This window comes from Melanostigma gelatinosum, assembly GCF_949748355.1.
Source record: "Melanostigma gelatinosum genome assembly, chromosome: 13".
NCBI lineage: Eukaryota > Metazoa > Chordata > Actinopteri > Perciformes > Zoarcidae > Melanostigma > Melanostigma gelatinosum.
The window spans coordinates 14,546,036-14,569,028 of record NC_136646.1 but is presented as its reverse complement, the minus strand read 5'-3'; the positions used below and the strand labels follow the sequence as shown (position 1 = coordinate 14,569,028).

The 22,993-nt window shown below is 44.0% G+C and overlaps 1 protein-coding gene across 1 annotated transcript; it reads left to right on the top strand.

Moving 5' to 3' along the window:
• Positions 1-510: 510 nt before the first annotated feature.
• camsap3 (calmodulin regulated spectrin-associated protein family, member 3) lies at positions 511-21,463 on the top strand (the record flags this gene model as incomplete). Its single annotated transcript, XM_079281341.1, has 18 exons — positions 511-643; positions 6,471-6,733; positions 13,305-13,445; positions 13,649-13,735; positions 14,129-14,161; positions 14,976-15,114; positions 15,205-15,344; positions 15,453-15,537; positions 15,650-15,692; positions 15,777-15,832; positions 16,076-16,148; positions 16,236-18,309; positions 18,408-18,532; positions 18,911-19,203; positions 19,316-19,400; positions 19,967-20,085; positions 20,184-20,302; positions 20,422-21,463. The coding sequence occupies 18 exons, from the start codon at positions 511-513 to the stop codon at positions 20,719-20,721; spliced, it is 4,308 nt and encodes a 1,435-aa protein (XP_079137467.1). The 3' UTR covers positions 20,722-21,463.
• Positions 21,464-22,993: the final 1,530 nt, after the last annotated feature.

The following is a 22,993-nucleotide window of genomic DNA, read 5'->3' as shown; positions in this document are numbered from 1 at the left end:
ACCTGTAGCAGGAGTCACACCAACACCTCCACCTGCTGTCTGTGTTCACACAGGGAGGTCCCGCCCTCGAGGCTCAAGCTCGTTTTCTATTGGACGGAGAGATGAGTGAGTGATGCCGGTGTGGAGCACCTGGTAGTCAGTCATCGGCCCGGGCTCAGTGGAGCTGCGCATAGTGAACGGAGTACACAGCAATGCGGACGAAGAAGGGCAAAAACAAGGGGAATAGTCCGGTTTTCATCTAACATCCCGGCGGATCGGGGCTTCGCTCGGTCGTACGGAACGATTTAACAGGGATTACGCACACGGAACCGCACAGAAAAGGGACATTAACTGTCTCGGAAGCCGCTCCGTGGCGGATATTTTCCCGACAAAACCTTAACCCACATTTGTATTCCTAGTCCCCGGGTCGCGTGGAACAGTCCGCTATAAATAATGATTGCTTGAATATTTTTTGTAGCGTTATTGCCAGCAACGCTTCACGTTTTTTGTTGTTGTTGTTGCAAACTCGCTATGGTGGACTCCCTTACCATGAGGAAGACTTTTGTGGTCCCAGACATAAAGCCATTGGATTTGTATGACTGTACGAAAGCGAAAATATGCGCAAGTGTCGGGTGGCTGTTGGCAAAGTCCTACGGCAGTGCAGGTGGGTTTGAGTCCAGGCTGCGGGCCTGGTGAGTGGCAATGTTATTATGAGCAGTAATGCAAAGACCACTGTCCTTTTGTTGACCAGCAACATGTATATCCTGCTCAGCAGTGTAGCGAAAAGCACATGCATGTAGGGAAAGTGGAGTGTGCGCGCGCGCGCGCGTGTGTATAGCTCAGCGGTTTTCAGCACAAAGAGCAGCAGATGAAAGGGGGACCATGCACGGTGCGGGTTTTTGTGACTCTTGACACATGTCATTTGTTCTCACTCAGTGAGTGGTCACATTTTAAAGGTGAGCTAATGTGTGAGTCAGGGGAACGGGCCTCCTCCCCTCGGCCTTATCACGATAACCCATTTTTGCCGTATTTCTAACCGCCAGGCTTCAGACACAAATTGCAGGCTTACTGGGTATGTTTTTTAATCCGGTTACATATAGCACACGGGCCTAGATGATGGTTTTCAGTAGCCCATACCCGCTCCTCACTCTGCTTTGAGAGCCAACGTGAACACCATGTTTCCAGTGCAGTTCATATTCAAATAGCTCATTGTTCACTTTAGTGAAAAACCGTAGCGATTTGTCAGTGTCTTTCTTATATTCTCAGGCAACAAACGCTTGTGACAAAAACTAGCCAGCCACTGTGATGCACAACACACCCACCTAATAAATGGAATTGTGTTGCGTAGATCACACGTATCATAAGACACAGACTTGCCTCAGGTTTTCCAGAGACAGGGAGAAGAACAGCGCCAGCGTTTGACCCTGAGGTGATAAGAAGTCTCTCTTGTTTTAGAGCACTATCTGGTGAAGATTAGATCTGTCAAAGAAGACACCAAAAAACAGTATGCTCCTTTGTTTCATTTTGAGTAGACACATTAGTCCAATGATGGATGTCTTGGGCTGTTTATCCTAAAGTACTTGGTTACGTTTACTTAAAAGGCAGTGTAGAAAGCACATTCTTGTTCCTGGGATGTGCATGTAAGTAAATACTCACGGTTTTGGATCACAGACTCTGTTTCGGCTAGAAGGATGTGTGAAGTTTCCTCTATTGTACTTGCGTTCTACACAGTCCCAGGCCGGCCTTGTGTCCAGGACTACAGGCTGTTTAGCGCCTCAACCACGCCCCTCTGGTCAAAGTCACTTTCCATGCCGAGATACAAGAACATGAGGAACATTTCTGCAAAGTCAAGATGACCTCATCGAGTCTCGGCACGGGTAGAACAACAGATAGCACAACAGGAGGCAGACCGGGTCATCTGGTCCTCAGCTCTTCCAGGGCATTTAACCTAATGATAACAATCTGCGACATTTTTAATCTCTTAGTCTTTACACTACAAAATGGACTTTCACAAAGATAGACGGCACACTGTCTGCATCTCATATCTTTATTTAGATGGAGGAATGCTGAGGTTAGACGGTAGCTTTTAATGGGAACTGGTAAGCGCCAAATGATAACTAAATGAAAAAAGATCTCTCGTCTTTATATATAGGTTACCCTAAATTGAATCCATGTGCAATCACGATAATCTGAAAGCTGCTTATAGGCTTTGCTTGGACTGAAATACCTATGCTAGCATAAAAAAAAACCCTAACCCCAGAAAAAAGCAGTGCACAGAAAACAGTTTGAAACATAGAAGATCTTCACCACTATTAAACCCATCGTGTAAAGTAACCGCTTCTCTAAATGATAAAGGAAAGAGCTGCTGCAAATATTTATCCGTCTCCTTTCGCTACGGAAACACAGAAGCATCCTTTTTATGAGAGGAAAGGAGATCTAGCATCCCCACTATGCTTTGCACGAGCAATAGACGGCACACAATGTGGGTGTTCCCTGTAGGCTGTTTGATCCACCTCGTAACATTATGTTTGGACTTTCATAACAACATTAAGAACCAGCATAACGTCTCATTACTTGCTGTAATACGCTGTAAATAGTTAATGCTGCTTCATCACAGTTATAGATGTCAAAAAGTACTCGCTATACAATTTTTATATTTTTTTATTTATTTCTATTCATATTTCCTTCATGAGGCTTTATGCATCTTAAGATGTGCGTTGTAGATGTTTGGCTGCCCGATACCCAAACAGAGACTGGGAGGAGTGTCTTATGATCTTTGGTAATGCCTTGACAAGTCATTTATGAATAATGTTATCATCAAGGTGAAGGAAAAGACTTTGGGCAAGGTTGACATTTATAATCTTCCCTTGTAGTTGCTGTGACGGATGAATGATTTAAGGGTGACTCAAACTAGTTTGTAACTTTACTTTGGAATGAGACCGGAAACTCTTGATCCACAAGTTCGGAGGCTTGGGAGGAACAAGTTCACGTAAACGGTCCATGCTTTTGAATTCATCTGTTAACAACTATATTCCCACTGATGAAACCGCTTATTGCCCAGATGTTTTGGTCATCAGTCTCTTTGTTACCCTCTTCTGATTTTTGTTTTTGTTTTTGAGGCAGTGAAACCAAACCACATGTTTCAAAACGTGTTTCTCTTTTACACATTAGCTCCACCTAGCTACAAAGCTGCTCGGATCACACTGGAAGCCTATAGCAATGATGAGCAATGACTCATCCTCTCACCAACCTTGTAACTATGATATGTCAACAAGGGACAAGGACCTGAAGAGGATGTTTAATTGCTTTTCGTGTTTACTCAAGATGTAGGAAATCCTATTTGTTCACTATATGAACCTCTCCAAGACTCTGGTTAACTCCTTGATACAGTTACTGAGTCGCAGTGTGTCTCAGGATGATGTGATACTTTATTGAAGAGAGATGTAATTTCACAGGGAATACGCTGCAGAACGTTGTACAAAGATTTGATTGGGAGATGGTGTCTAACTTGAGGACACGTCCCAAAGGCAGATGCATCCTGCACACTTTGTTACTCTGTCGTCCTGTTAGGCCCTCAAGCACCCGTAATGTAATCACTATCTCCGTCGATAGGATGTGCGTCCGTGTACTCTGGCCCTGTAATGCAATTTAAAGCCACCGTTTCTCATGTCGTACGAGAGCACTGTCAGTGAGGATGTAGTACAGGATACACAGGGCCGTTAGGGACGGCATATTCCTGGCAAATTGACCTGTGCATGTATTGGGGGGGTTGGGAGAGTGCTTGATGTGTGCTTTTTCCTTCTGAGCACAGCCTATTGGATGTTGGTTATTGATTCATTGATTTGTGTGCATGCATATTTTTTTCCGTTTCAGCGGTTGACCAAGGGAAGTGGAACAGATGAACTGTCACATTAGCTGAAACTGCAATGCAATGGCAGTTTATTGATGATTTAAGATATTCCTTGGAGCCAGAAGATGATGCATACATCTGATGAATGCACCGTCTCTCCCAGTCTTGCCTGAGATGTCTAAGCTGTGGTGTTTGTGTTGGCATTACCATTTCACTCAGAACTGGTGGTCATGTGTAGGTTAGGGTGTCAACATAGCCCCTCTCATTACTTCTCGATTCTGGGGCAACAACCTGCTTTGTGGGGGGGTTAAGTATGGTTGATCTTAAACTTCCTGTCTGTATGCTTACCTTGCACTCTTCTGCATATCTGAGCTCTTATGAATTATTGAATCTGTGTCAGGGTCCCTGAACGGTTCCAGTAAGCAGCCGGTTAGTTTAGATTGTCAAATCCAGCAGGTTTTGCAACCTTTTAATGTCATTAATAGCGGGGGTTAATTAATATGAACAGTTACCGTGATAACCTTCTTGCAATCCAATGCTGATTGTTCCCCTTAAATGTAAAAGTGAGAAGGGATGTGTGGTGGCCGGGGTCTTGTCTGGTTTAAGCTGTGGCTGATTTTCACCAACCTCTGTTTGGATGCGTTTGTGCTGCTCTGTGACACGACCAGCAGGCTCGAGCAGTCAGCCAATGAAGCAGAAGGACACATGGCTCCTGTTATCAGCAGGCTATCGAGCAACGTCGGGTCAGGACGGACGGGAGCTAAACACGGCTGAACTGTTGCAGCCGTGACGGCAAAGCTGCGTCAGGCCCACTATACTTTTTAATGGCTTATTTTGTTTGACAGTTTTACACACCAGCTCACCACTGAAATGGTGCTGTTGTCTTTCTCCGTTTTTTTATTTTTTATTGTGAGGATAATAACAACAATGTGGCACTGCTGTAGAGAAATTCTCATTTTGTTTTCCGCCTACAGCTACAGTAGGTGGTCGGGATTAAGTCTCTCTTGGTCAAAATCTTCTCAGTATGCTCCCTCGAACCTCTCCACTCTCTGACTGATCTCCCTGCTCAGCCACCATGATAATGTGCCAACGTGTTAATAAACTTTGCCCACGTTTGACTTCTTAATTAGAATAGACGATAAGCACTGACCTCATGACCTGTGACAGTGACGGAGAGGCTGTTGCTCCAGTTGGTGTGTGCGCACACACACACACACACACACACACACACACACACACACACACACCAGCTTGTGTTTCTAATCAAAATATTTCCCTGGGGGTCTATTGATGTCATCGTTATGGAGGCCTCACGGTCCTTTGGGCTTGGGCTTGATGACTCTTAAGGCTGCTAACTGGTCATTCTTTGTATTACCTTCTGTTTCTTTTAGTTAATTACCATTAGGTGTGTGCTCGCTGATGATTGGTGCTATTTTTTATGTGCAGTTTTGGGAAAATTGTGTAAGGAAACACAACCTTGAGTTTGTTTCTGTGACACTAAGTCATTGTTCATGGCCGGACTGTCTCATATGGAAATCATGCTCATATCGATCTCTCTCATCTCACTCAGTAGTGGCATTTGCATCCTGCTTTGCCTTCTGGGGAAGTTTTTTTTTTTTTTTGTTATATATACACGTCATCGTGGGAGGAGTTAATTTTCTTTTACATGTATGATGTAAGTCATGTACTTACCAGGGCTAGAGGTGGGCGTGTCACAGTGAATACGGCAGTAAAGTGAGCATTGTAGTCCTGGCATCCAGGAGCTTATTTACAACAGAATGGACCATGTATAGGTCATCATGGTGTGAGAGACGCCATTTTTAAATGGTGTCGCATTGTTAAATCTTTGAAGCTGGGCGTTTTTGTTTTGTTGAGTGGATCTATTGCATGACTTCATAATAATACAGCAACATACTGACACCTCCCTTGTAATAATAACCCCTTTGTTTTCTGTTCGGCACATTCGTAGGCACTCGTACGTTTCTCTTCAGACAGACGACTTGTTTCCCCAGAAGGCCCTTTAGCACTTATTCCAGTATGTTTGCACAGAGAACCAGTTTCACAGGGGGGCGTGTCCAGCGTATGTTTTCATAATTACGTTTGTTTATTTACAGAAAGACCAGTTGGAACAGATTCTTTAAAAATCTTCAGCTAGCTACTAATAGAGAGTGCTACATATTGCTTCGCTACACTCTCCTTGAGTTGAGACACAGTTTGAGTTTTCTCATTTGCTGGTTGTTTTTGATCTGGTTGCTTATGCCTGCTTCCTGAGATTGACAGTCGCTAAACAAGTGGCGGAGCATCTTGTAATCTGCAGATGCCAACCTCTGAGCTCATCATGCCCCACTGACCTTGATGAGTGCTCTACTCACTCGTATGATTACAGCTCCAGGGTGTTTAGTCTTAATCTGCCGGCAAACCTGGCAGAAAGCAGGTTTCCACGCCATCAACCAAAAAAAAAAAAACCTGCTCAAGATGATCATTGACGACTAATGAGAGAAAATTCCTCCCATTTTCGAACATTCCGAATTTCACCTATACATCTCCCTTGTTTGTACAGTTTTTGCAACCAGTTCTCTCCCAGCTCCACTGCTCCATGAACCGACCTAACTGTGTCTGTATGTGTTTTGTCTCTTGGTAGAGAGTGTCCCTGCAGAGCTGCGTGACCCCTTCTACTGTGACCAGTATGAGCAGGAGCACCTCAAACCGCCAGTCACGCGCCTCCTGCAGTCGTCGGAGCTCTACTGCCGGACGTACGGCCGGTTACTGGGGGGCACCGGCGCCGAGGCGCAGCCCAAAGACAACGTCGCCCTGCTGCAGCTCCTCACTCAGAGAGGCATCGTCTCCAAAGACCGGGACACACCGGTGACCGATGCCGACCTCCGACACAAACCCATCAAAATGGTAACGTTACGCTTCGGTCACAGGAACCGTTAAACGCATGGGCGATGAAGCCACACGAGTCTGGCATGCAATGTTGTTGGTAGTGGAAGGGATTGAGTCAAAGAAATGTCAGAGCTGTTGTTTGTCTATCGCCTTAAGGAGCGAACGGCTCCTCCTGTGTGGAACCGGATGCTCTGCTATCCAGGAGTCTGCAGAAAAGCACAAGGGGGTCGAGCGGGCTCGGTTGTTGATATAGGGGCTTGTTTATGCTTTGATTCTAGGGAGTAAAGGACATCAAAAAGACCACACTCATTCAATCCTGCCCCCATCCCCCCCATGCTGCCCCCCAGCTGATCCCAGAGGATGAGTGGATCCAGCTGCTAAGACAAGGGGCAGTCATGGGGACACAAGGGAGGACTACTTTGAGGAGGAGGGAGAGTCAATAGATGTTCCAGATCCGGACAATAGCGAAATAGCTAAATCGTTCTCGGGAAACTTTAGATTCTGTGTTGAGAGAGTGCTCTGGGCTGGCCCAGTGAGTTAAATCAAGAGAAACTGGTTTGTCCTCTTTCCCCTTGAAAATGGATCTCTCTCTCTCTCTCGCTCTCTCTCTGTTGTACACACATAATATAGTCCTGAATTCTTCAGCCTGAACACAGAGCGATCATTGTTTATTTTCAAATTAGGAATCTTAACAGTCTGAGAGGAGAGGGATGCTTTTAGGTTTGTTACTTCTTTTTTTGCTGACGCAACAATGACTCATTGTAACTCACTTTTAGTATTGATACAAAACCTCTCTCTCTATACAGATTATTATCTTCCTCAAGAAGTGGCATACAACTGCGTTTGCCCGGTTGTCTTGGTTCATGCATTTACAGGCTGCTGTGTTTTATTTAACGCTGAGTAGGGAGTCTCCAGGGATCTGGGTGGATGCTGTTGTTTTTCGGTGAAAGCTGTTTGTTCCACCGCCGCTGTCTCCTGGCCACTGTAGCAGGTGCAGCACTGCGGGTGATTAGCTTAATTGTATGCTGGAAAAGGTGTGCATGCATTTGTAACATTTTCGAAATTAAATAACATAGAAATTGTGTGACCATAAGCAGTAAAGCCTGGCGATATGAGCATTTGGGTGTTATAATGTAATATGTAATATTGTGGTACAGCTACATCTGGTATGAAAACATTAATGTAAATGATTGTTGTACTTTGGAACCAGGCAGTGAGTTTTATACAGATAAAGATGAAAGACTCAGCAAGAGCGCTGTAAGGACGGAGTGGAGAAGGTTGCTTTAATGGGGATTTCCTTTCTATTTATAAATACAAAGTGTTTCGCCTTATCCTGTACCTCCCTACCTGTAATTCCACAACAATGTAAGTCTCAGTATCTATTTCAATCGTTTGCCATCAATTTCAGTCATTTTCAGTGCTGCTATTGTGCGTTGGTTTTAGTCTTTTGATAAAATCCTCATCAATCATTGGCCTAAAGCATGTCACATGCACCCTCCTTATGCATTGAATGTGTGTTCATATAGTCCACCTACTAGAGGACTGCAGACAGGATCACATACCTGCTTGCCCTTGAGGGATTTCTCACAATAACCACCTGTGCACTGACAGATGTACCATTTTATACCGCGGCACCAACAAGGCATTCAATGGAAAATATTTTTTATGCTAGCATGAAAGATAAAAAATTGTAGTTTGTAGACTACATCATCATCATTACAGCACCAGCAATAATGGGCTGATGACACAGTAGAGCTCCTTCATGCATGATGTTGCTGTACTTTGTGTGTGTGTGCGTGAGTCTGTCTGCTTGCGTGCTTCTCAGTTCTGGGTGATGCATTCAGGACCATCTCAGCTGTAAATCCTAACCTTTAAACTCCTATTTCGGCTGGTGCTGTTAATGCCGCATGGTCCGTTTGATGCGTTGGTATATGAGCCTTCCAGTCGCTGCTTGTTCCCTGGGGCTCCTCTCTGAGCTCGTCTGTCGCTGACTGCCACTGTAGCTACAGTGTGGCAAGCAAAGAAAGTGGGTCACGCTGCAGCAGCATCAGAAGGATGGAGCATCGATGTGGGTCTTGGCTAGTAAACGGTTTTGGAGCAGCAGCAGCAATCTGCTGCTGCTGCTGTATATTAAATCTTCAAACGTTCATGTCAAACTAGAGGATAGGATATACTGCATGTACAGGGAAGTATGTTGAGTCACGTTTGTCGCTGACAAGTTAACACTACTGCCAGTTAATCTGCCAAGCCTTACACTGTTGATGACTTTTCACTTTGTTGATATGAAATTTGGCTCATGTATAAATCCAGGGATGTAGGCTTACACTAACTCATAGAGATGCTGCTACTGGCTTGAGTTGCTGGACCAGCATCAGTGCAGAGCGCCAATGACCCACTCTATATAAAACTACACCGTCGGTGCTCTGATCAAAGTAGGGCAAAACAAAAACAGGACGCATCAAACTGTAAGCTTCTGCTACAGGATGAAGAAGCGTTTGTCCCCGCTTCTAGACCTTCACATTCCTTCGTAAATAGTTAGATTAAAAACTATTAACGAAGAAAATGGTGTGATCTGGGACAAGAGGAAGGTCCCTCTGAATTGTAGGTAATAATATGAGAAATGAGGTCGCATCTAAAAATGAATTAGTTTGACAAAATAAGCTCAGAAAAGAATGCAAAATGTATTTATTTACTTATCTTGTTTTTTTTCATGCTGTTGTTACCACTATATTTATAAACTAGCTGGAAACATGAAGGTCTAAAAGTCAATTTTCGTGACGTACATACGCATTATTGATTCATATGAAGCATCTTGTGGTATCGTATGCGGTGTATTGTAAACCGATGCACGCTGGACATATCTGTAAAAAAGGTACCGACAATAACTTCAGGAATTTTATGTGATTTATCATTGACATTATCTTGTAATAGTTTCCACAGAACCCCAAAAATGTTGAACCGTGAGAAAATATAGGTACATGGATTTGGGTAATTCAGCACATAGATGAGTATTGATGCATCTTGAAACAGTAAATCAATGGCACTTCTCCTGCTACCCAAGCTACACACACATATATGTGTGTATATATATATATACATATATGTGTGTATATATATATATATATACATATATGTGTGTGTGTGTGTGGGGGGGGGGGGGGTGTGTGTGTGTGTGCGCCCTACTGGTAACTGTCCTTCTGGTGGTGGCCCAGCCCAGATTAGAGATAATCTCCCACGCAGACTGAACGTCATCATCCACGATTGGATGACACGCCAAGAGATGACCACCATTGCATCTACCATGTCTGACAACATCAAACTGATTTGTTGCATTTATTGTCGGTTGAGACCGTAGAATATAATCCTAATCGTCCATTTCAAATCGACTGATTACACTCGAGATGGGGTTGAGCATTTGTTCCCACAGTGACAAAGTAAGTCATGTAGCTATAATGCAGCTAACCCTCTTCCCGGTCCCCTGTTGGTTTTGGATGGGCGCTGACACTTTGTCTTAAATCATACTGCTGTGTTGGCAGGTTTCTGGTCATGTGAGCATCAGTCAGGAGCTTAGTTGAAAATAGAAGTGGCACACCATCAGAAATGCTTTCCATCATTTTACACCATTTGCTCTGCGTTGGGCCTTCGCTAATTGTGGAGGAGTAATTAAACGTATCTACCGTGTGGTGAACAGGTTTGGTGTGAAGCTATTCTACACTGGTTTTCCTTGCTGAAGCATCCAGTTCTTATCCATATAACCATGTGCTTCTTGTCCCCTGCTGGGCCCCAGACCTTGTTTGTTTGTCTCCCCCTCGGTAGGCACCAGGCAGGAAGGGGGGGGGAGAGAGATGGGGTTGGGGTTAAGTCATATTTCAGACATAATCAGATTTTGCTCTCTTATAATCTCGCTTAATGATCCATAAGATGCCTTTGCCTTCTTTGTACGACTGGTTGTTGACATGATTATGCAAGCAAATTTTCTTTAAATATTTGATGTCTATGGGGTTAATTGATGGGGTATCACTTTCCCCTCTCTCTGTTGCATTGTTTTGATGGGTGCTAACCGTTTGCTGGTTGGGTTTTTCAGAGCAGAGGGCCGGTGCTCAGCCAGCGGCACGGAGCAATGCTGCGGTCAGGCTTGTGTCGAGATGCATTGTGGGTCAGCTGGTTGGTTGTTATGGTGATCTGGCAGGCTCCTCTCTCCCCCTCTCATTAGGGAGACTTGTGATTTAGCTTAGCGAGCTCTCCCGGGTCTGCAGCGGGAAATCCACTAGCAACCCCCCCCCCCCCCCCCTTCATCCCGTTTATTCTGCACTTTTTTGTCATGAATCACCCTCTACTCTCTCTTCTGTTGTACAGTATGACCTCAGGGTTTCACTCGGTCTGCCATTCTCTCTGCTTCATTTCCTTTTTTTTTCTCTCTGTCATCCTGTCTCCTTTCACACTGACAATAGCTCCAACCGATGATTACACTTTGTGGCTAAACACAAAAATATGCGACTACATTAAATCACTTTGAGTGTTTGAAACACAGCTACTGGCACAATTTAGCAGCAGTCTGTTTCTTGTGTTCTCTTACAGAAAAAATGATGCTGAGTTTTATAGTTGGGTTGAACTGGAATGCTTTGTATGAAGTATGATCACATTTTTTGAATTTCCCAAACACAGAAACACAGGTCAATATAAATATAGTTTAAATAACAACTCTTCAAATGTTTTGTTAATATTGCAATATGGTAAATGTACGCAAAATAACAGTGATTTGTCTGTTTGCATCAGAAAGAACTCGTGCGAAACAGTATCTTACGTTTGCTCAGGATTCTTATTCTGGGCTGAGGAATGTTTGTTTAAATGATAATATAATATATTGATAACATCAATGAAAGTTGATCAATGACCTTATTGAATATGTGCCAATCCCCAGCATGTCAGATTGTGGCTAGCTCTGAGAAGCCCCAGTCCCTGTAGCAGGCCATTTGTCCTCTGAACAGACAAGTCGTGCCACAGACGCACAAGCAGCAGCCCTCAGTGTGCCACCAGTGCTGGGGAGGGCAGGCCAGCAGTGACTGACTGCAGCACACATCCAGAGAGCCTGGACCAATGCTATGCTTTGCTTGCATAGCCCGCCCTGCCTGACACAGCACCGGGTCTGCCCAGGTCAGCACTTTACTTCAGGGTTGAGTAGGCAGACATGCAGACGTCGCTCATGCACGCAGCTGGACCGCCAGCAGCCATCATCTGGGACAACGTAAGAGGTTAAAGGAGGAATGTCTGGCCTCTAGACTGGATTTCGTAAGTAGTAAAAGGGAACAGGCACCGATTTCCACAGATTAGGTTCAAAACTGAAGGTTGGAGATTGAAGGAGTGGCCCCATGACAGGAATGTGTTGTTTTCGACCTGCCTGTCCTCTCTGTTGGCCAGACTTGATGATCATAACAACGTGCTTGTTGCAATTAGCCGTTAGCCAAAAATAGAAGGATCATGCGTTCAATTTCTTTACCATAAACAAAGGAGTTATTAGAAAAAACCTCTAGTCCTGACTTTGTTAATGAGCTGTAGTCCTGTTGAGGCTTTCTAAAACGACAAATAACTTTATTTAGCAGCTACTGGATTATTTTAATAATTGCAAAAGAAAACAAATGGATGAAAACCTGGACAAACGAAAGGGCTACTTGATCAGGCATAAACCCCCTCTATGAGTCAAAGGTTCTTAAAATGGTTCAAATATCTGAATCATTTACAACAATGTGGAGGTCAGATGCATAAAGTGCTGTTGGTTGTTGATCCGTGGCGGCACATACCCAGCAAAACCGGTTTGTAGAGTTAAGGCGCTCTGTCTGACTGAGCTGACCATGTTGATGGTGCATTTTAATGGGCTCCAGTCATTAGAAAGGGCTCTTTGATGTTCTCCTAATTATGATGAAATACACTTATGTCTGTCGGGTAAAAATGCTCGGCAACGTCAAATATGTTAAATGACATTTTCATAGTTTGATTCTTGTATTTTGTGTGAAAAAAAACAAAAACAACTATCTTCATTCGATTTTATATCCGTTATGTTGTCTGACAAAAACACTCATGCGCCAAAACTGCAAAAAAAGACATGGAACACCTGTTTCTTACCAGGAATTCACTGTTGTGCTTCCTGGTAATCTAGTAACAACACCTCATCCTGTAGTCTGTTGCACGTGAGTCATAGAGCAATATTTCGCTGTGCAAAAGGGAAGGGCAGCACACTGAAGAGAAGGCAAATAAAGGTAAAGCAGCTGAGGAATGACGGTCCTAGGACAGGCATGTTATCATATTATGGGTCCATTGCTTATTTAAGGACTCAATGATTGTACAAACACGAGTCCAAAGTTCACCCGCAACGACTGATGTTTGCGTGTCTGAAACTCGCGTTAGTGTTTCTGCTGACTCACAGTTGGCTTCTGGTGACCTCTGGAGGATGCTGCTGGTAAATAATGGTCGCGCTGCAGCAGTTAGCTGTGATCGCTGCTCTGCAAGTGAACTAGAGCAGTAAAAGTGTCAGTGTCCAGCATTATAGTGTTTGCTGTAATTGATTTTTCCTTCTCCCGTGTGATTGGCGCAGAGTGCTCACCTGGCAGTGATGGATGCCTTGATGGCCATGGGAGCTATGGAGACGGTGACTGCGGTGAGGACATGCGGTTCTGCCGAGCTCCTGGGCGGAGCCTCCAGCTGGGAGGAGGCTCTGCTTCACTGGGTTAATCGGGTAAGGAAGCCGAACGAGAAACAATTCGTTCGGAAAATGACTTGTTGAGAACCACTGTTGTAGATGATCCAGAGTCTGTTTAGCTACATAAATAAGGATGCTGTAAATCTTTAACCCACTGCGTCTAAGGTGATTAAGCACAGTATACCGTAAATCTATGATATATGCATGTTAACCATTTTGGCGTCTTGGCATGCTCTCAGTTAAACCAGAAGTTAAGAGAACGTACTGAAGGAGCCCAGAATGAAACGTCTCAGGCCACGACAGAGCCCCAACCTGTTCAACCCTCTGTGAGTATTGCATTACACATCCAGCGTATTTCTTTCTCGCGTCACACATCATTATAACCAGACACGCATGATAATCTGTCGAGGATTATTCACTCAGTGCTATAAAAAGGCACCCAAAGTACTGTGGATTAAGCTCACATTGTTGGTTCTGCTACACTTTTGTAGGCCTTTCTCCATTTGAATGCTACAAGCACAGCCAGTATTGGTTGACACCAGAACACTAAAGGGTAGCGTCATTGCTTTGTCAACAAGGTTGTCTTGTCATTACAAGAAAGTACCGTCATCACAGCCCGTTGTCTAGTTCTTCCACTCTAGGCTTAATACCTCTCCTTGTGCTCCTGTTCTCCATTTCCTTGTCTTTCTCTATTTCCTGTCCCTCCTCCTCTCCGACAGTGTCCTACTCGCTGGTACTGGAAACTTGTTCCTGTAAGTTCCTTCCTTTCCTCCTCTTTCCCCTGTCCCTCCATCTCTCCAGTGTCTTCATCAAATGTATCAGCAAATATCTGATGGTCAGGTGTGTGTTTTTTTTTTGTTGTTTTTTTTCTCCATATGTTGGTGTGAGAATACTAATGTGCATCACAACCTAACCTGCATTGAAGTGCACGTCACAGCAGAAGTGTCAATAGGGGCGGGGTCACTGTTTGTTTGACAAACGAGTGATGCATGAATCACAATTGATACTCCAGCCGGTCTTGAACCTGCCGTGTACAACCGGTTTCTCTGGTCCTCTGTGCAACAGAGGTGCGTGATTGTCTGTGGAGGTTAACGGAGAGACCAGCTTCTAGTCAGCTGGTCCCTGCAGACAGTGAGCTGTTTGTATGTATACAGTACCGTAGTTAACTGTTGCACCTGAAACATTTGTTCTCCCTCTCTTGCCTTCTGAGATTCTCATTTGTCCCACTTTCTCCCGACAAAACCTTCCTTCTTTCTGCTCTGATTAACTCGCGTTGCATCTGTCATTTGTTCACCGTAGCTCTCTCGTGAACACATTAGCATGGCCTTTATTTGTTTTCCTCTCTTACATGCATACCGCATGTAAGACTGTTGTAATACTGTTTTTAACATTTTCTGTTATGTGTCACAGTGTGGATAGACCATGTTTGGAAAACCCTGACTTTGATGATGGTCTTAACATTAACTAATATGTGAAATATTGTTCATATAAACATTAAAAATCACCATTAAGGCCACCCTGCAGTATTTGATTGACTTGTTTGTGTGTTGTTGCTTTTTTTTTTAGCTCCGCTACAGGAAGGATAAATTGCAGTCCAAACAAAAGCCCATCTTTCCGCTGGTGAATGAAGTAAAAGACCTGTCCAGTGGTTGTGCTGTTGCTGCAGTCATACATTACTATTGCCCTGGCCTGCTAAGACTCGAAGGTACCAGCAAAGCTTGTAACCCTGAACAGCCTTTTAGTACTTAATATGCTTCTGTCACTTTAACCCTTTTCCCCCCGCTCTCTCTGTAAGATGTTTGCATGAAGGAGTCCATGTCTGCAGCAGACGGCCTGTACAACCTGCAGTTCATCCATGAATTCTGTGACAGCTGTCTGAAGAGCTGCTGCCACTTGGCACTGGAGGACATGCTATACACCCCACAGGAGCTTCAGGTGCTTGCATTCAAACTCCTGATTACTAATCGATTGATACATGAGACATGAACAAAAATATTCTTCTATCTTCCGGATGCCTGATTTATTCTTTCTTGATTTATTTAGCCTAATTTGCTGAGCTTCCTAGCAGAACTGCTTAGCTGGTTTGAAGTACGAAGGCCCGAATTTGTTCAGCCAATAGACACGTTGGGTAAGTGTTTGCAACTGTTGTGGTCCTGTGTAATACTGTGTAATCCCATCAGTGAGATCATTACGATGAGTATCCGTGAGAAAGTCTAATTGAGTGTTTTCTTTTTTGTTAGATGGATCCACACTAGTAACACCAAGTAGCTTGAGTGGTAGCAGGTACAGAAGCTGTCTGACTATGATTTAGCTTTTTTTAGTAGTCTGGCATATTGTTGACTAAAAGATTGTTTCTCTGCCTTACAGTACCTCCCCTTCTATCTTCAAGAAGCCTTTCCTACCCATCTCCTCTCCTGCGTCAGGTAAGATTAAGACCGTGTCCTGTCATCATTTCATCAAGCTACAGTGTTTTGTATGTTTCTACCATTTTACAATCTGGTTCACCTATTCCCCTCAATCCTTGTTTGTCTTTTAGTTGTTTTTCGTGTTGTGTATATTATTATTTTTTTTCGTATTTCCATTATTTTTTGGTGTATTGCTTGTTTTGTGCATCCCTGTGTGGTGTGCATGCCTTTACGAGTCCGTGTGTCCCCCATTGCACTCAGGATCTTTGACTCAGTCTACCTCAATGTCTCATATAGAAGGAGTTGGAAAGACATGGCGCAAAAAACCTCTCAGGTAGAACTCGCATATTCATTACCATTAAAACACTGTCTTGTTTTACTTATTTCTATTGTACTTACACACGCTTATTTTTCTTCTTAGCCGCCCCTTGTCAGCGGTGTCCTTCAGCATTCCTTTTGGCCTGGACAGTGATGTGGACATCGTGATGGGCAACCCTGTGATAACCCGCTCTGTGAGCTCAGACCAACTCAACCCAGTAGGCCAAAATATGACCCGGGTGCCCTACTCCCCTCCTGAAGACCTCAGCCATTTGCTGAGCAAACACCCTGGCTCCAACGGTCCACAAAGAGCCTCTTGGGCCACCCAGACTCCTAGCGTTCCAAGGTTGGCAGAGGAGAACGGCCTTGTGGCGAGTGAAACGGGAGAGCTGCCTACCATTGAAGAGGCTCTCCAAATTATCCACAACGAGGGCAAGATGGAGCCTCGTTTACACCCTGATGGTGCTCCTGATGGCTTCTACCTCCACTCTCCAGATGACCCTGCTAGTTCCAGACATAACAACTTACCACCCATCAGCTGCTCTGCCCCTACACGCTCAGGAATGATGTACCGGCCCACGGGAGAGTCCAAGGACCCCACTCGCATCAGAAACGCCTCTGAATGTTCTCGAGATGATGACTCTGTCTTGAGAGATGGCAGTGTAGACTCTGATGCATCAGAAGACCTGCCTAAAGCCATGTCCACTCCAACCACACCTGCTGCTGGTTCACACTCTGCCAGAGGCCATGGCAAAGAGGGGTCTGATAGTGGTGTGAAGATGACTAGCTTTGCAGAACGCAAAAAGAAGCATATTATGGATTCTCCTAAAGCCAGCGACCCGTCTTCTTCTTCTCAGTTGACCACATGGGCGCAAAAGTCTGAAGAAAGCCCCAGCAATAGCCCTCAACTTAACAATGAGATGTCTGAGCTGGGAACTCGGCTTGGAGAGAAGCGCAAGGCTATTGAAGCCCAGAAAAAACGCATTGAGGCCATTTTTGCAAAGCACCGACAAAGACTGGGGAAGAGTGCCTTTCTGCAGTTAAAGAAGGAGCAGCGCGACGACGAAGGAGACGGGGAAGGAGGGGATGGTCAGATCAGCACCTCATCCACAGAAGAAGACCTCTCTCGCTTGACACTTGAAGAAAGGCTAGCTCGAATGGAAGAGGAAGAGCAGCAAGAACAAAATGAACAGTGCTCCTCAGTGGAGGATGGCGGTAATGTCAAAGTAGGACTTCAGCTCAACAAACAGGTCAGTCACTCCAAAGAAAAGGCAGGTACACCAGGAGAGAAGGGCTCTGGGACTCATGGTGAGAAAGTGGTAGCTCCACTAGGGGACTATAACAATGCCGTGTCCAAGCTGACTGTAGCTCTCAGCTCTCTGCAAAGTGACATGCAGCGGCTGACCGAGCAGCAGAACCACTTAATCAAGAAGAAAGCTGTAGATTCCAGCCCTAAAACCTCCACCCCAGCCCCTTCACGCCTATCGCGCGAACCCACCCGAGATTTCAATTCAGCCTCCTCCTCACCATCTCCATCCCACAGACTCATAAACCACACCACTCCTCCTAAATCCCCTAAAGTCCACCGTAGAGCCCAATCTGTGCCCCCTAAAAGCCCCAAACACAGCCGTTCCTTGGACGTAAAGGTTCCAACCATATCGAGGGTTATGATGACAGCACCTCAAAACGTGGACCGCATCCCCCACCTTCGTCGTGTCAGTCCTTGGCAATCCAAAGACCAGTCTTTGTCCTCATTCACCATTGGTGACTCTGACAACCTAGATGAGCTGCGCTCATCTGGACGAACTCCTGTCCCCACGCCAACACTGACCCCTATACATACTCCCCGTCCCGATGACACAATGTCAGAGGTCGGCTCCAATGACGATCATAGTATATTTAGCATGGACCTGGAGGCCGGGCCCTCGCATGGTCTTTTGGCAAACAAGGGGCTTGCCGATGGCGGCTGCAGCTCTGGTGCCCCATCAGAGTGCTCCTTCGAGAGTGATGCCACTGCAGGGATGTTGAATGGCAAACGCAGTAGCCTGATAGAGATCTCTCTGTCTGCCATGCGAGGAGATGGGGAGGACGACGACCAAGTACCGGACGAGTTCTCCGACTCGATGAGTGACCGGACGGAGCCAGAGGCGAGAGGAGGGGTCGGTTTCTTTTTCAAGGTAGGCAATTATTATTGCTGTATACCTTTTTCTAAAAATGCTGCATTTGTAAGGTCAGTGCATTCATGCCTTTTTTTTATTTCGGTCTTCATTATTAGGATGACAAGGTACGACCAGAAGACGAGATGGCCCAGCGAAGAGCAGCGTTGCTGGAAAAACAGCAGAAGAGAGCAGAAGAGATGAAAAGACGCAAACTTGAGCAGGAAAAAGAAAGGGAATCTAAGTGAGACCCTTTTTCTGTTTCAGATGCCTGCAATCATAACCAAATGAAGACTGTAGCATATAATATCTTACATTAAGATTGGTCATATTTGGATATTATTGTAGCCATATTTTTTAAGCATACACTGTATCTGATTAGGTTTTACTGATATATTGTCCAGTGTTTATTGAATGCAACTAATTGTTGCCATCATTTGTCTGATACACCAGTTCTGTTTTTATGCCTCCTCGCCAGCAAAAGCTCAGGAACTCTTTTAGGGAGTTTCTTAAAATTTGGTGCAAATGTCGACAAACAAGGCAGTAATTCTAGTTGTCATTGGTTTAGCGATATCGGTCTCGCACATTGGAGGTTTTACAGAGTATCTTCCTGTACTTTTAGGAAGCCTCAGTGGATGATCCTCGACGGCTGGGCCAACAAGAGTGAGGACGGACCCCAGACTCCAGGCACCCCTCCAGCATCACGCACCCCACCAGTTGAGGGGACTCCTCAGCGCAGGGGAGACTTCACTCGGCTGGAGTATGAGAGGAGACACCAGCTGAAGATCATGGAAGACTTGGACAAGGTGCTGAGGCAGAAACCCACCACGGTTCGCGGTGTCAAGAAGCAGAGACCCAAGGCTGTGTTCAGAGATGACTCCGTCCTCTCTCATAGCCCTGCCAGGGGTTTCATGGGTAAATAGTTCTGATGTTCTTTACCCACCTTGGTCTCAGACTTTGTATGCCGTCTTCCTACAGACACACATGTATTTAGTTACTCAATATGGTTTATTTTTCTTCCTTCTAGGCACCAAGGTGTACTCCCGCTCAACCATGAACCTGTCCTCCGTGGCTAATGACTCTGGAGGCCTGACTGTCAGGAAGTCTCCCAGGTAACCTGCACAGTGACGATGGCTTTTATTTTCTTAATACATGCTTATAAAGTGGGAGGCACATAATATAGTGTAAATTAGTGTTCAGTGTGGTTTTACTACAAGAATATTTTAAGTCCCAAAGAACAAAAAAAACGTATTTTACACCTTTTTTAATAGATTTTACATAATAAACTCTGGCTGGGCAATATATCATGAGAAAATGTATATCATTACATGAGAAACTATGATTCAGTGTCGTAAAACGAACAAGGATTACATCCGGTGTGTTTGATTATGTACATATTATTATTATTATTATTATTATTATTATTATTATTGATAATCTATCAAAATGTGTCTGTAAATATCTCCTGCCAGCACCAATTGCCTCCCATAAAATATTGGTATCGAAGGTATTCTGTGTGTGTGTATTTGTATAATGTTACATCAACAACTAAAGGTTTTGTAGTAGCTGTTATCAGTGTTGTCAGGGGCAAAGGTACACGTAACAAACAATGTACACACACAGCCTCAAGGTCTATCACTGACTTTTCTCACAGCACTCTTGTTTTGACTCCCTCTAGCCGTTCACACTCTCCCTCCAGGCTAATGTCACCAAGACGAGTCAGTGGTCACAACGGAGAGAAGGACTGGGAGACTGGCTCCACTATTTCCTCCCCTGCCTCAATCCCAGAATATACAGGTCAGTGACGTGTTTCCAACTAAACTCGATTGTGAAGATGATTCCAGTAAGCACGGTTTTGTCGGCCTAATAACATTATGAAATGCTTTGTCTTACAGGACCAAAGCTTTACAAGGAGCCTAGCTTTAAGTCCAACAAGTTCATCATCCACAATGCTATCACCCGCTGCTGCCTGGCCGGCAAGGTCAATGAACCACAGAAAAACAAGATTGTAGAGGTAAACTGTCCTCCTGTGTCAGAGTCCAAAAAAAAGGGTCCACCCTATCTAGGCTATAAGTGACTGTGATTTCTACTGTACTCATCTTTTGTGTTGTTTTTCTGTCTCTTCCTATTCAGGAGATGGAGACGAGCGCGGGCAACCACTTCCTCATCCTCTTCAGAGATGCCAGCTGCCAGTTCAGAGCAGTTTACACCATGAACCCTGAAACTGAGGAGATGGTACGGCTCACTGGTATTGGCCCTCGGATTATTGCGCCTGAGATGGTTGAGTCCATTTACAAGTACAGCTCTGACCGCAAGCAGTTCACTGCCATCCCGTCCAAAACTATGTCCATGAGTGTTGACGCCTTCACCATCCCTGGTCACTTTTGGCAAAAGCGCCCGGGAACTCCCAAGAAGCTTGGCACCCCCAAATAATGTCAGAGAAGCTGGGTGAAGACAGGTAGAGATGTTACCATTCAGGGAACCAGCTCCCAGCTTGAATAGCTCCTTTTGTCCTCTGCTTTGGCCAATGAGGCACTTGAGATTGTGCAGAATCCAGCAAACTAGCAATGGACGGCATGGCTTTTGGCCAGCTATCAACCTGGACCCTTCGAGCAATTCAGTCAACTCTACATGCCAAGAGAAAGGGCCAATCACTCACTCATTCAGCCAATGTAGTTACAATAGTTTCTTTCTTGAGTGCTCCTGATTGGCTCTGCCTCGTCTCCCTAGATTGTAAAATGTAATGTAACTGATTCTGTTGGGATGAAGACTTCGCTTTCCCTTGCACCCTGCCTCCTCATGCCTTGCCTTACCCTGCCCCCGGAGTCCTTTTTTGCAACTCTTAGGTAAGACAAAGAGGGGACAGCCACACTGCCTTCGCCCACACAGTATTTTGGGCCAGAGTAGTTCCCGCCCCTTCTTCTCAATTCTGCTTGCTTTTCCTTTTTGCTGCCTTTTCTTCTTCTTCTTCTTCTTCTTCTTCTTCTTCTTCTTCTTCTTCCAGGCCTCACCCTCTCTCCGGTCTAGTGAGACGAGTGGCTCGGCTCTCAGTTCTGATAGGAGATCTTAGCTGAAAATGAATGGCAGGTAATGCTGCTCTCATATGAATGTAGGGCACACACACTAACCACTCATTCCATTCAAGGGTGTTTTCACTTGGTTTGTCAGGACCAGAAAGAAAAGCAGAGTGGGTGGTTCCTATGTGGGCTGCACTGGTGGTAGCTACTGTGGTTGTCTTTGGACCTGCACACCTAGAAACTGCCTGTGCCCCCCCCCCCCCCCCCCCCCCCCCCATAGTTTGCGCATTCCACCCAATTCCAACTCCTTCAGCTGTAGACATCTGGATGTTTTTTTTTATACTATTTTGACATGTTTTTGCTGGACAAGTTGCTTCGGCCTTTGAGAGCTGAAAGAAGAATGAAATTCATGTGACTTTTTCCTCTTAACTTGCTTTCTCATTTTCAACATGTGATATGAATTGAAATGTTATCTGAGCTTATCTTGAGAAAAAAAAATTGACTGGAAACATGAAGGTACCATGTTTTATTATTTCTCGGATAGAGCTATGTGTGAAGATGATGCTGATTTAATATATACTGAATGCTGATCACTTAGATTTTTTTGACAATGATTTGTAAAAAAGTAAGTTGACCTTTGTAAGCTACGAATAAGCTATTCTGCTGCTGAAAAGCATTTGTGAGATGTATGTTTGAGATGAGAATGAGTGTAACAGAATGAAAAGAATTTGTCAAACAACTAAAAATTAGCTTAAACCGTTTGTCTAGGGAGTAATAAATCCTTCAGGTCACTAGGAGTCTGTTTCCTGTTCTATGATTCCCTGTTTGTGTGCACCTGCATATAAACAGTAGGTTTCTTGGCGAAGGATCATTCTGGACTGTAACAGCCCTCATCTTCCCCACACAGCCTCGAAAGACTCCTTCATATATATATATATATATACAGAGTGTATATATATATATATATATATATATATACAGAGTATATATATATATATATATATATACAGAGTATATATACAGAGTATATATATATATATATATATATATATATACACAGAGTGTATATATATGTGTATATATATGTGTATGTATATATATATATATGTATATATATATATATGTATATATATATGTATGTATATATATATATATGTGTATATATATATGTATGTATATATATATATATGTATATATATATATGTATGCATGTATGCATATATATATGTATATATATATATATATGTATGCATGTATGCATATATATATGTATATATATATATATATGTATGCATGTATGCATATATATATGTATATATATATATATATATGTATGCATGTATGCATATATATATGTATATATATATATGTATGCATGCATGTATGCATATATATATGTATATATATATATGTATGTATGCATGTATGCATATATATGTATGCATGTATGCATGCATGTATGCATGTATGCATGCATGTATGCATGCATGTATGCATGTATGCATGCATGTATGCATGCATGTATGCATGTATGCATGCATGTATGCGTATGTATGCATGCATGTATGCGTATGCATGTATGCATGCATGTATGCGTATGTATGCATGTATGCATGCATGTATGCATATATATGTATGCATGTATGTATGCATGTATGCATGTATGTATGCATGTATGCATGTATGCA